We start from the raw sequence: 14781 nt of genomic DNA on the forward strand, positions 1-14781 counted from the left end.
AAAGTCCACAGTATAAATCCAGCGTTGACAGTGAAGGTCTTGAAAAGTCTTGAGAATGACTACTGCTGGAGTTTATAGTAACACACAAGAGACACGATCCCAAAAGTCTGACTGGAAGCTGTGCGCGTCCCTTTTATAAAGGCATATAAGAACAATCTAGAACTTTTATTGACATGCTAATTACAGTTCTAAAATTATCTCCCTTACACAACTAATCAACTTTCCAGAACATTCCAAACATGACTAATTGAATTCAAGGTTGTGAGGTCATCAAGGGCAGTGACCTTGGGAATGTTCTAGACTAATTGAACTCAGGTCATGATGAGTGTGGGGGAAATGACCTACATAACACACCCCCTCTTCAAAAAAAGAAAATTTTTCAAAGAAAAATCTTTCTTTTACAAATGTAATCTTGAAAAGGATTTAAGTACTCAAATTTTGTTTTACTCTAAAGTAAAATTTCTTGAAAGTGAACAACAATAAACTCTAAATACGAGAGAGACAGTCTGCAATTAAATTGTCTCTGCCTTTGATATGTCTAATGTCAAGATTAAACTCCTGTAACATTAAACTCCATCTTAGCAATCTCTGATTTTTGCCTTTAAATTTCTGCAGAAAAACAAGAGGGTTGTGATCAATATAAACCACTATTGGCTGATTTGAAGAAGTAACATAAACTTCAAAATGCTGTAAAGCTAATATCAAAGATAAACACTCTTTTTCAATTGTAGAGTAGTTTCTCTGGGATTTGTTAAATTTGCTAATTTGTTAAAAATAGCAAACAGGATGATCTGTCCCATGACTATCCTCTTGCAATTGGATATTGGAAAACTCGAAATGGCACTGAATTTGGCATAAAGTATGGATTGCAAAGTCCAGTTATTTTTATTGAGTTCGATAAAGTCATTGTTCGGCAAATACATGGCTTCCTCTTGGATATATTCCGCTTTCGCAGGATTCAGTCTGTCTGGATGTTGTTCCACTGGATTACTGTCGCAGACATCTTCGTTGTGATAGATGATGTTTGTCCTTGTTGGAACATCTTGAAATAGGTGTTTATATTCGTGGAGCAGTTCTTTCACCTGTTGTTGTTGTTCTGGCTGGAGGTGTGCCAACTTTGTAGATTCCAGCTTCTCCAGGATTTCTGCGTTCTGAAGCTTGACCGAGCCCAGCTTTGAGTTTAGAGTATTTTCACTCAAGTCAGTTTCAGTATCACTATCTTCATAATGGCCAGAACTGACGGTACTGACAGGCTGAGTTATAGTAGGATTATCCCTATCCAAATATGGCTTAAGCATATTTATGTGACATAGCTGTTTTTGTTTTCGCCTGTCAGGTGTTATTATGATGTAATTTAAATCACTCAATTTCTTATCGATTAGATATGGCCCAAAGTAACGAGCATGGAGTGGTTTGCCAGGAATTGGAAGTAGAACAAGAACTTTTTGACCTGGTTCAAACTTCCGTTTTGAGGTGTTTTTATCGTATTTGGTTTTCATTGACTGCTGAGATGACTCAAGATTTTCTCTGGCTAATTCACATGCTTTAGAGAGTTTTGTACGAAAATCTGACACATATTGCAAAATATTCAGACAATCATCATCGTCTGATAGGAATTTCTCTTTAACGAGCTTAAGTGGGCACGGACTGTATGTCCAAATACAAGCTCAAATGGGCTAAAACGAAGAGACTCTTGAATTGACTCTCTAACAGCAAAGAGCAGAAAATGAATTCCTTCATCCCACTGCTTCTCTGTGTCAAAACAGTAGGTCCTAATCATGTTTTTCAAAGTTTGATGAAATCGCTCAAGAGCACCCTGACTTTCTGGATGATAGGCGGATGACCTATACTGTTTAATGCCTAGCTGATCCATTACTTGTTGAAAAATTCCAGACATAAAGTTGGAGCCTTGATCGGACTGGACACATTTGGGGAGGCCAAATAAAGTGAAAAATTTGACTAAAGCTCTCACTATAGTCTTTGTCTTTATATTTCTCAGTGGTATGGCTTCTGGGAACCGAGTTGATGTACACATAATTGTCAACATGTACTCATTTCCTGATTTTGTTTTTGGTAGGGGCCCAACACAGTCTATTAGTATCCTACTAAATGGTTCTTGAAATGCAGGAATTGGCTGTAAAGGGGCCTTTGGAATGGTCTGATTTGGCTTTCCTACCATTTGACATGTGTGACAAGTTTTACAGAAATGTGCTACATCCTGCCTGAGATTAGGCCAATAAAAGTGACTGAGAATTTTATGATAAGTTTTCCTGACTCCTAAGTGACCAGCCCAGGGCGTTTCATGGGCCAGACGCAATATTTCAGCACGATAGGGCTTTGGAACCACAATTTGATGTTTTATAGCCCAATCATCATCAACCAAGACGTCTGGAGGTCTCCATTTACGCATGAGAATACCAGATTTTGTATAATAGGAAACAGAGCTATCTGAAGTTTTACCTTCATCATCTACCCTGTCAAACAAAGACAAAATATCTGGGTCTTTGTGTTGTTCTGCAATGAGATTTGATCTAGAAAATGTCTGACTTTGGTCAGCAGAAGTTTTACTGGAAGTTTCAAATCCACGAGGGATAACGGAATGATCCGTGTCAAACACCTGACTGAGAAAGGTGTCATTTAAGTCAACATCTGTGACATTATTTTGAGAGTATTTTGATTCTCGGAAGTTTTCTTTGACATGGCTCGAGTAATGGCACATGAAGGAAATAAATCGGGTATCTCTTGTTCAATTGGCTCTGGATCCTGATCTAAACTAGGATTATCAGTCACAAGTGGATTAGTAATGACCTTGTCCCCAGCAAGGTCGTTTCCAAGAAGAAGGTGAATCCCTTCAAAAGGCAAAAAAGGCCTAATACCTAAAGCCACAGGTCAGAAACAAAGTCCGAAGACAAATAGACATTATGGAGAGGAACAGGAATGTAGTCATTACAATCTACCCCCTTAATAAGAACTTTAGAACCTGAAAATGACTTTTCAGAAAACGGCAGGGTATCTGCCAACAAAAGAGACTGGGAAGCCCCGGTATCTCTTAAATTTTGACAGGGGTAGCGGAAGAGAAATCACTAGAAAGTGATATAAAACCATTATGAATAAATGGCTCGAAAATACCCATAATGCTATCTTGAGAAGAATTGACCTTGACCTCATTAATTGGGATAAGAGGGGTTTAACCTCAGAAAATGTGTTGCACACATTATTAGACTCTAATCGAGTTGATGAAGAAATAAAGCCGGTGGGCTTAGATCCACTTTGACCACTTTGACCTTCACGTTTTCTTTTCAATTTGAAACACTCTGACATTAAATGGCCGTCTTTCTTACAATAATTACAAGAAAGTGTACCGAACTGTTTGTCAGAAGGAGATTGAGACTTTTGGGATCGTGTCTCTTGTGTGTTACTATAAACTCCAGCAGTAGTCATTCTCAAGACTTTTCAAGACCTTCACTGTCAACGCTGGATTTATACTGTGGACTTTGTGCAGCTGCAAGCCTGCAAGGACTGTTCATTCATTCAACTGACTGTTACAACTCTGAGACTGGAGCTTTGCCGTCCCAGCTGAGATAAGTAGTCTGTACACTTTTAAAGCTTGTACTCTATCCCTGACTTAGCAATTAGTTTTTTTTTCGTAATAAATTTTGTTTAAACGTTAACTGCTGAGTTCACCCTTTTGTTCGTTTTCTCTGCACGTAACAAATTGGGGGCTCGTCCGGGATACGAATATTTTGAGCCGTTTGAAACATTTTGACAGCCTTTTCAAAACTACTGTATACTGTGAACTCAGCGAAATTCAATCATGGCGGAATTCAAGCCAGACGAATTTATGGATGACCTTGATCAGGACACATTTAATTCCCTCAGAAAAGACAACCTCATAGCACTGGCAAATTTCCTTAAAGTAGATGTCAAAAGATCTATGCGCAAGCGAGAAATTCAGTTCAAGATTGCAAAACATTTAGTTAATTCTGGCCATTTTGAGGAGTCTGCCTTAAAAGATTATGAGCCTGAGTCTTCCTTCGAACTCAAAAAATTAGAATTAGAAATACAGGCAGATTTGGAGCTTAAGAAATTGGAATTAGAAAAGGAAAAATTGCAAATGGAAGAAAGGGAAAGGCAGGAAAAATTACAAATGAAAGACAAAGAATTACAAATGAAAGACAAAGAATTACAAATGGAAGAAAGACAGAGAGAAAAGGAGAGAGAATTGGAAGAACATCGACTACAGTTAGAAATGAGACGTTTAGAGCTTGGACAATCAGGAAAATTCTTCCCTTCAGACAAGTTTGACATCACTAAGCATTTCAGGTTAGTTCCCCCTTTCCAAGAAAAGGATGTTGATAAATATTTCCTTCATTTTGAGAAAATTGCTCAGAGTCTGGATTGGCCTAAGGAGTCCTGGTCTATGCTTTTGCAGAGTGCTTTGGTGGGTAAAGCCAGAGAAATTTACATTCAGTTGTCAGTAGAGCAGGCTTCGGATTATGATTCTGTGAAGGAATTAATTCTCAAGGGCTATGAGTTGGTGCCTGAAGCTTACCGTCAGAAATTTAGGGATTGTGAGAAGGTGAAGGATCAAACTTATGTTGAATTTGCTCGAACAAAAGAACAACTGTTTGATCGCTGGTGTTCTTCTGAAAAGGTCAGTCAGAATTATGACAAATTACGACAGCTTGTTTTGATTGAAGAATTTAAGAGGTGCATCGGAGTGACATCAAGACGTTTATCAATGAACAAAAGGCAGATACATTGGAGGTTGCTGCACGTTTGGCCGATGATTATTCATTGACCCACAAATCTTCATTTCTCAGCAAACCATCCCAGTCCTTTTCATACAGAAACAATGCAGGTAAATTTAACTCCTCCTTTTCATCCAAGAATTTCTCAAAGGAGAGTAGGAAATCAAATGACAACAGTTCACAAAATTCAAGTAACACTCCCACATCATCAGATCCCAAGTCTCAATCTCCTTCTGACAAACAGTTCGGTACACTTTCTTGTAATTATTGTAAGAAGACGGCCATTTAATGTCAGATTGTTTTAAATTGAAAAGAAAACGTGAAAGGTCAAAGTGGTCAAAGTGGATCTAAGCCCACCGGCTTTATTTCTTCATCAACTCAATTAGAGTCTAATAATGTGTGTAACACATTTTCTGAGGTTAAAGCCCTCTCATCCCCAATTAATGAGGTCAAGGTCAATTCTTCTCAAGATAGCATTATGGGTATTTTCGAACCATTTATTCATGATGGTTTTATATCACTTTCTAGTGATTTTTCTTCCGCTACCCCTGTCAAAATTCTAAGAGATACCGGGGCTTCCCAGTCTCTTTTGTTGGCAGATACCCTGCCGTTTTCTGAAAAGTCATTTTCAGGTTCTAAAGTTCTTATTAAGGGGGTAGATTGCAATGACTACATTCCTGTTCCTCTCCATAATGTCTATTTGTCTTCGACTTTGTTTCTGGACCTGTGACTTTAGGTATTAGGCCTTTTTTGCCTTTTGAAGGGATTCACCTTCTTCTCGGAAACGACCTTGCTGGGGACAAGGTCATTACTAATCCACTTGTGACTGATAATCCTAGTTTAGATCAGGATCCAGAGCCAATTGAACAAGAGATACCCGATTTATTTCCTTCATGTGCCATTACTCGAGCCATGTCAAAGAAAACTTCCGAGAATCAAAATACTCTCAAAAATAATGTCACAGATGTTGACTTAAATGACACCTTTCTCAGTCAGGTGTTTGACACGGATCATTCCGTTATCCCTCGTGGATTTGAAACTTCCAGTAAAACTTCTGCTGACCAAAGTCAGACATTTTCTAGATCAAATCTCATTGCAGAACAACACAAAGACCCAGATATTTTGTCTTTGTTTGACAGGGTAGATGATGAAGGTAAAACTTCAGATAGCTCTGTTTCCTATTATACAAAATCTGGTATTCTCATGCGTAAATGGAGACCTCCAGATGTCTTGGTTGATGACGATTGGGCTATAAAACATCAAATTGTTGTTCCAAAGCCCTATCGTGCTGAAATATTGCGCCTAGCCCATGAAACCCCCTGGGCTGGTCATTTGGGAGTAAGGAAAACTTATCACAAAATCTCAGTCACTTTTATTGGCCTAATCTCAGGCAGGATGTAGCACATTTCTGTAAAACCTGTCACACATGTCAAATGGTAGGAAAGCCAAATCAGACCATTCCAAAGGCCCCTTTACAGCCAATTCCTGCATTTCAAGAACCATTTAGTAGGATACTAATAGACTGTGTTGGGCCCCTACCAAAAACAAGATCAGGAAATGAGTACATGCTGACAATTATGTGTACATCAACTCGGTTCCCAGAAGCCATACCACTGAGAAATATAAAGACAAAGACTATAGTGAGAGCTTTAGTCAAATTTTTCACTTTATTCGGCCTCCCTAAATGTGTCCAGTCCGATCAAGGCTCCAACTTTATGTCTGGTATTTTTCAACAAGTAATGGATCAGCTAGGCATTAAACAGTATAGGTCATCCGCCTATCATCCAGAAAGTCAGGGTGCTCTTGAGCGATTTCATCAAACTTTGAAAAACATGATTAGGACCTACTGTTTTGACACAGAGAAGCAGTGGGATGAAGGAATTCATTTTCTGCTCTTTGCTGTTAGAGAGTCAATTCAAGAGTCTCTTCGTTTTAGCCCATTTGAGCTTGTATTTGGACATACAGTCCGTGGCCCACTTAAGCTCGTTAAAGAGAAATTCCTATCAGACGATGATGATTGTCTGAATATTTTGCAATATGTGTCAGATTTTCGTACAAAACTCTCTAAAGCATGTGAATTAGCCAGAGAAAATCTTGAGTCATTCAGCAGTCAATGAAAACCAAATACGATAAAAACACCTCAAAACGGAAGTTTGAACCAGGTCAAAAAGTTCTTGTTCTACTTCCAATTCCTGGCAAACCACTCCATGCTCGTTACTTTGGGCCATATCTAATCGATAAGAAATTGAGTGATTTAAATTACATCATAATAACACCTGACAGGCGAAAACAAAAGCAGCTTATGTCACATAAATATGCTTAAGCCATATTTGGATAGGGATAATCCTACTATAACTCAGCCTGTCAGTACCGTCAGTTCTGGCCATTATGAAGATAGTGTTACTGAAACTGACTTGAGTGAAAATACTCTAAACTCAAAGCTGGGCTCGGTCAAGCTTCAGAACTCAGAAATCCTGGAGAAGCTGGAGTCTACAAAGTTGGCACACCTCCAGCCAGAACAACAACAACAGGTGAAAGAACTGCTCCATGAATATAAACACCTGTTTCAAGATGTTCCAACGAGGACAACCATCATCTACCACAACGAAGATGTCTGCGACAGTAATCCAGTGGAACAACATCCAGACGGACTGAATCCTGCGAAAGCGGAATATCTCCAGGAGGAAGCCAAGTATTTGCCGAACAATGACTTTATCGAACTCAGTAAAAATAACCGGACTTTGCCGTGCATACTTTATGCCAAATTCAGTGCCATTTCAAGTTTTCCAACAACAAATTGCAAGAAGATAGTCATGGGACATCCTGTTTGCTACTTTTCACACAAATTTAACAAATCCCAGAGAAACTACTCTACAATTGAAAAAGAGTGTTTATCTTTGATATTAGCTTTACAGCATTTTGAAGTTTATGTTACTTCTTCAAATCGGCCAATAGTGGTTTATATTGATCACAACCCTCTTGTTTTTCTGCAGAAATTTAAAGGCAAAAATCAGAGATTGCTAAGATGGAGTTTAATGTTACAGGAGTTTAATCTTGATATTAGACATATCAAAGGCAGAGACAATTTAATTGCAGACTGTCTCTCTCGTATTTAGAACTTATTGTTGTTCACACTTTTAAGATTACATTTGTAAAAGAAAGATTTTTCATTGAAAAATTTTCTTTTTTGAAGAGGGGGTGTGTTATGTAGGTCATTTCCCCCACACTCATCATGACCTGAGTTCAATTAGTCTAGAACATTCCCAAGGTCACTGCCCTTGATGACCTCACAACCTTGAATTCAATTAGTCATGTTTGGAATGTTCTGGAAAGTTGATTAGTTGTGTAAGGGAGATAATTTTAGAACTGTAATTAGCATGTCAATAAAAGTTCTAGATTGTTCTTATATGCCTTTATAAAAGGGACGCGCTCAGGCCAGTAATGGAATAACAACTGCACAGCAGGTTTCCTTGCAGTTTGTGGGCCATATGCTATCACACACAGCAAGTCCTGATATGAATTAGAAAAGATATCTGTAAATTGACCCTTAAACTATTTATGTTGGAAAACCACAGAGGGTATTACTGGTATATGCAAAGCTTGGCATAGAGTCCTAGGGATCCATTGCATACAGTACTTCCATTGAGAAAATTAACAAATAATGCTAAAATTTTTTATGGACTATGAACAGTTATCTATCAGTCACCATTTCATCTATTAAAAGAAAACATCTGACAATATCACTCACTGAAAACTAAGGAACTTTTGAAAGTAATTCAACAGACATAACTACCAGTAGATAGTACATGGCACTGGTACTATCACAGTACTCAGTTACTCATTGTTTGAGTATCCTGATAAAATGATAATTGTTTATCACCAACGGACAATATTAATCAGCCTAGAATCATGCATTATATATGTTAGTACAAATATGCTTAGCTATGCTCTGATGAACTTTGAAAACTTTTTTCGCCACTTTGTATTATCACATCATGCAAACATTACATTAAGCATCAAACACTTGTCTATCCTTGTATCAATTGGCTCAAGAAATTGAATCATGAAAGCAATAGTCTTAGAAAGACATTACCTTACAAACATTCTCCTTATATGTCATAAAACATTCAACAACTTGGGCATGGTAAGCTGTAGATGAAAATGTCATGGATTTTTAAAGTTTTGTCCTCAAAAACATCTCTACTACACTTGACTGAAAATTCTGGTTCATTGATTTCACGAGAAAACATACTGCTTGCAGAAATGCAGTAATTTCTCACACTTCAATGAGAAACAACATGTTTAAGCAATAATGTACCCCCTTCCGGACCATAATTGATGAAAGCAAACTTTGCACAACATAATGTATAAGGTGGAGCCGAGAAAATTTTGGAGTACAAAGTTTGCTTGAGTCCATAATTGGCCGGGAGGGGGTACATTATCGCTATTATTTTATAGTTTTGGTGATGCCAGTGAATTTGTAGATGTCGAATTTAGAAAACATCTTGGGCCACAATGCTGGATAATCAGATACATTATTAGTACCGGTAATAATATTAGGGTATGACGTCAAAAAATTCACTGGTATTGACAAAGGAGTAAAGTATATGTAAGTTAAGTTTATAAATCTGTCTATCTTAGTAAAATGGAGTTCAAGTGTTTTAAGCCTCAGTGCAACTTCACTTGTAACTGTAATTTGAGAATCAGTCCTCGTTACAAACTAAGTTTTAAAAATAATCTATAATGTTGAAATGGGAGTATCACAGTTTGATTTATTTTGTAAATTTTGAGACTTTTCTGTTGGAGTGCATTGAATTTTTAGGTGATGTACTGGCATATTCAATGTTTACAATGTTTGTGCTGGGTGAATGAACTTGAACTTTACAGCAGCAACTGTGGTTGTCAGCGTGGCACCAACCAGCATCAAGTTTGCAAATATGACATCATTGAGTTGTTCAAAGCAAGGCACTTGTAATGAAAAGCCAACAACAGACATTTGCTTTTTTCCTTTCTGCCGCCAATCATCAATATTGTCATTGCTGTCAATGTCATCTAAACTGTTGCCTGTGTTGTACTTGTGCTGTGACATAGTCACCAGCGTATGACAAGTTTCAAATGACAAGAGCCGAGTTCTTCAGATGAGGCTAAACTGCAGTTACAAACTGGTTTTTCAGAGAGCCTTTCTGAGTCAATAGAGGACAGCCATCACTCAGTGCATCAATGCATATAGTCTGCCATCAAGTTGGTGTACATGCTTTGGGCACTACAAGGGACTGCCAAATTGTTGAACAGACTGTCATGGGCAAACTGTTGTGAGTATAAACCCTACCTGATCAGGTATCTAATAGTGACCTGTATTTTACTGAAAATATTTGCTGTATTATTTAAGTTCATTGTGTGAATGTACATAGTAGACTCAGAACAATTTAAAGACACTATCTGTCTCATGTGTTTCTTTCACTTAACCCTAATACTCTAGCTTTCTATGCTTTTTGCTTGGTTTAGTTCATTTTTTGACATTTTAGCCAGACCTACCCCTAGGCAAACTTGTGACAGAGAAAATATTGAGTCAGACATATATGTGTCTGGTGAATTTTCTTGTCTGTAATTTTTTTCAAATAAATTAATGAAGGCAAACATACAGACATTTTCACCGAATGGATTAGGAAATCTATAATACCTTTATTGGTAGTGTGCTGAAGAACTAACATCAGAATGGCAGATGATGACATCACAGCGTACGATTGCTCTTCATACAGTTTACTCTCATCTGCCAATAGAAATATGTAAAGAGTGACTTACAACTGAAATCAATAAACTGGCAACAGGAGGATGAGAGGTATTTGAACATCACTGTCAAAGATGGTAATAATACCTTCCATTTGAGTTGAAGCAGTAAGATCTATGACAGAAATTACTGCAAATAAAGAGTATCACAGACTTCTCATAGTATGATCAAAATCATATACTATTACGTAAATCAAAATTTTTTTTCAAGTTGTCATGACACTCTTATTTATCCCTTTCATGTCAGCAAGTAAACAAAAATAAAAAGACAACAATACGACAATTTATTCAGGAATGCTGAATGAAGAATGAATAAAATAGATTTTAAAATTACAAAGTACCATACGGGAAAGGTTTAGCTTACCTAAAGTCATTGGTAAGAATGTCTGACACAAAAGTTGTACAATGCTCTTTGGCAAGGATGATGGAAACAGAGATAGTGTTGTTGCAACAGTGTATGGTAGGGTGTCCAAGGTATCAGGTTCAAGGAATGCAATGATACAGGCAAATGACTGCAGTATGGCTTGAGCAAGATCTGATGAGAACAAAAAACAAATAAAGATAGTTATACTGTCTGGTTTGATGTACTTCATCACAAGTTCAATGCTACACTTAAGTTTCACTGGATCACACCAGTCAACACAATTGAAATATTCTGTGCAAAAGTACTCTAACGTCACTGAGCAAAACTCATATTTTCATTAGAGAACCTGATGACATAGGAACTGATTTGACAACTTTGACCTTTGACTTTGTGTTATGAAACAAGCTGTGATAAATACAGATCCATCAACATCTGAAAGCAAGTGTTCGTTTACACCCAATGTGGTCACCTAAAAGATACTCTTGACATTAAGTGTTTAAGAAAAGCAGTCTTATATCATTGCCAGTCACTTATCCTGAGAAAATTTGTAGAAGAACACTATTCTCTGGGAGGGACAATCCTTATAATGATATTAACTTTTCAAAATCACATCAAGTTTTCTGCCATACATGTCTCTGTATTGGTAGTGTTGATATGTTATGTTAAACTAAAAGGGACACTGATATGAAATATATTCCAACCTCTTTGTCCATATTGTACTGAAGGTACAATGTCAACCAGATTCACCAATGCTCCATACAGACCAAAGTAATCCAAACTTGGAAAGTTTTGAAGACGTCGATTGGTACGACGTTTGTAGCTCAGTTGTTCTTCTGCAGGTGGTGGTGCATCTTTCAATATTCTATAGACAGATCAATAAAATCTTTTCAAATTCTTTGGAACATTTTGAATTTTCAACGTGACAAAATCCTACATTATGTCTGAATCTTCAGTTCATTGATGATACTCACCCTCTTAGTGTATGAGTGAAATATTTCAATGTGTTTGCAATCTCGTTGCCGATAGGAACTGGATTTATGTTATGCAGCAAACGATTCTGGTAGTCATGGAGAGTGCGGATCTTTGCAGAAACTGAAGGCAAAAGAAGATACATACGTTCATTTCAACAGACTGATGCTTTCATGGAATATACAATTCACTTTGTTCACAATGTTGTTATTGTTAAAGAAATTAGTTCTTTTTTTGATCAATTTACAATGCTATGTTCCTCCTCAAGTAAACCTGTGAACAGAATGACTCGTCCTCACACTAGTCATTTTACAAATTGGCATGTAAAGCCCACAACCAACCCCAAATATTTCTAAAACTCAAATCAACTCTGTATTCCATTACAGGAAGGCTCCATTAACTTAGGAATACCCTACTTCCCTAGAGGATCAATTTCACAGACCTGCCTTTCCTACAATGGCACTACAATAGCACCAGCTGGATCAGATAAACATAACAATGGAACATTCACACCTTGGGGATTAAAAGTCTTCTGTTTGTCACCAGAGTTGCTCAGGCAAGGACTCGGTTTCAGGTACCATGCAAGTTAATGCAGTCGTCCCCTAACGCTATCCTTGTTTCATTCCATTATTTGTAGACTGAGTGGTGTGGGCAAAACCAACAAATGCCTCTTGACCTCATAATTTTCAAAAATACAATATACCAACAACTTGAACAAGAAATACAACATGTTTTAATTGCTTTGTAAGCTGTCATATTGCCAATGAAGTGATTGTTATTGTTATTGTGAAAACTCGTTAGGTGCGCTTATTTGTCAGCCTGTCTACTTTCATAATATGCAACAGTTCTAGAATGAACATTCTGCATAGCTTAAACAGAATTGTTCTTGAGATTCTGTGAGCTCTAAGTGACATGAACTGCAGGCTGGAAATGTGCATTATCTCTCTCTCTCTCTCTCTCTCTCTCTCTCTCTCTCTCTCTCTGATATATATATATATATATATATATATATATATATATATATATATATATATATATATATATATATATATATATATATATATATATATATATATATATATATATATATATATATACACTCAGTGTGACATTTTTCGGACAGGGTAGTGAATTTCGCCCAAAGTCGTTTCATAAATGACCAGCAATACGAAATCTTAGTACCATTCCTTTCGAAACTTTATTGTGGTTATCCTCAAACTCAGTTGACACGACGGGAGTGGTATTTCGGGGTCAAAGTTGCCAAAGTTTTGACCCCATGTTGAAGGCGTAATAATCGGACTGCAATCCCAGAAATCGGACGTCGTGTTTGGAATGTGATTAGGAGCTAAGTATTGATAATTTGAAACTTCAAACCACCGATTATTATTTCGATGTGTTTAGAAAACTGTTTAAGAATATTTCATGATAATTAGTTATGTTAATCCATGGACGACTCAACTATTTTTCGACGTGTATAGCGCTTAGATATCGGACACGGGCTGTCTCTCTGTGTGTTGCTTTCGGCACCTTGTATCGTACGGTGTGGCTAACTTCGCTAAGTTTGTTCAGCGAGTATTACTTATAATTGTTTCCATTGCATATTTTGTTTGTATTAGAATCGCACAGGCATTATTTAATAAAAATAGCGAGTATATTTCATCGTATGGAATTATTTACCTGTCAAGTTTTACGCAGTAAGTCACTTACTACGTTTACACAATTATGCTAAATATTGTCTGTCCGAAAACTTGTACACTTCTTACGTTCATTAAATGTACTTTTTTTTCTCGAAACAACTGCACGGTTTTTGTTAAAACTACATGCAATCGTAGCAAACAATGGAAAGAATATTTTCAAAATTATTATTCTCCCCCACATTCAAAATTCAATGCTAAATCAGGACTTTAGTCAAAATTTCAGTTACTTTGACCTGACGGCAGTATGTTGACAGTATCACTGTTTCGGTGTCAGACGACAATTTGTGACCGCCGCTCATAGTGAACTCAATAGCTTCTACCAAAAAAACTATCGAAAACGGGACAACGGTGTCACCTGACTTAATATGAGGTCACATGACCTGTAAAACGCTATCGATACGGAGCGAAGTGAGTGTAACTAACAGCATGTCACTAAATGTCCGAAAACTGAGGTCGTCCGAAAACTGTCACACTGAGTGTGTATATATATATATATATATATATATATATATATATATATATATATATATATGAGTGCAATTTGCAGCCTTTGTATTGATAACTCACTAATTTCTGTCTCCATATGTAGTTCTTGACAAAAACTAAAAATTTATGAATGGTCACATGGAGTGATACTAGTCCATACCATTGAAAAATACAATCAATTCATCGTTATGTTATTCATGAATAATGTATACAACTCCGCCCCATCATCAGTAATGTGCATTTATGAGACCTTGATTTTACTGTAGAGTGAGATATGCAAATGCTACACATAGATTCTGCACAAAACATATTGCTGAACGGCAATAAGGTGGCCTGGCATTTCACCCAACAGACTTAAAATCCAGTCTGTAACTTGTCAGGCTATGTGCTAATAGAATGGAGAATCGTACTGTACTTACATTGTTCCGATTTGGTAGACATTTTTTTCAGTTTATACTCCCGATTGCTCGCTGCTGCTGTGGGCTGACAGTAATGAAATCAGGGCTGACAGCGAACAACCCGCACATTTACATACTAATAAAACCGATTAGTACATGGTGTATCGAACGATTGTTGCAAACGAATGAATTTTCACCGATGTCTGTGGCCGTTGCTTGTTTTAGAGTAAGATGCGGCTTGTTTACGGTGCAAGGCCAAGCTTTGCTTCTTCTTCATCAACCTCTCATCACATCTCCGAAAAAGTGCGCCAGCTAGAGTTCTCACAGCA

At 37.2% G+C, this 14781-nt stretch overlaps 1 protein-coding gene across 1 annotated transcript in view; it reads right to left on the minus strand.

The window, feature by feature from the left end:
- LOC139150560 (protein unc-79 homolog) overlaps positions 1 to 14736 on the minus strand; it is a 35267-nt gene extending 20531 nt beyond the window's left edge. Inside the window, exons 1-7 of the mRNA XM_070722997.1 lie at positions 14474 to 14736; positions 11874 to 11994; positions 11604 to 11764; positions 10903 to 11073; positions 10432 to 10521; positions 8845 to 8900; positions 8129 to 8261 (exon numbers count right to left, since the gene is read on the minus strand). Of these exons, the coding sequence (XP_070579098.1) occupies positions 8129 to 8261; positions 8845 to 8900; positions 10432 to 10521; positions 10903 to 11073; positions 11604 to 11764; positions 11874 to 11994; positions 14474 to 14495 (754 nt within the window). The 5' untranslated portion in view covers positions 14496 to 14736. The remainder of the gene's footprint in view (positions 1 to 8128; positions 8262 to 8844; positions 8901 to 10431; positions 10522 to 10902; positions 11074 to 11603; positions 11765 to 11873; positions 11995 to 14473) is intronic.
- Between the last annotated feature and the right edge of the window lie 45 nt (positions 14737 to 14781).

The sequence above is a fragment of the Ptychodera flava genome, chromosome 14 (genome assembly GCF_041260155.1).
Source record: "Ptychodera flava strain L36383 chromosome 14, AS_Pfla_20210202, whole genome shotgun sequence".
Classification (NCBI taxonomy): domain Eukaryota; kingdom Metazoa; phylum Hemichordata; class Enteropneusta; family Ptychoderidae; genus Ptychodera; species Ptychodera flava.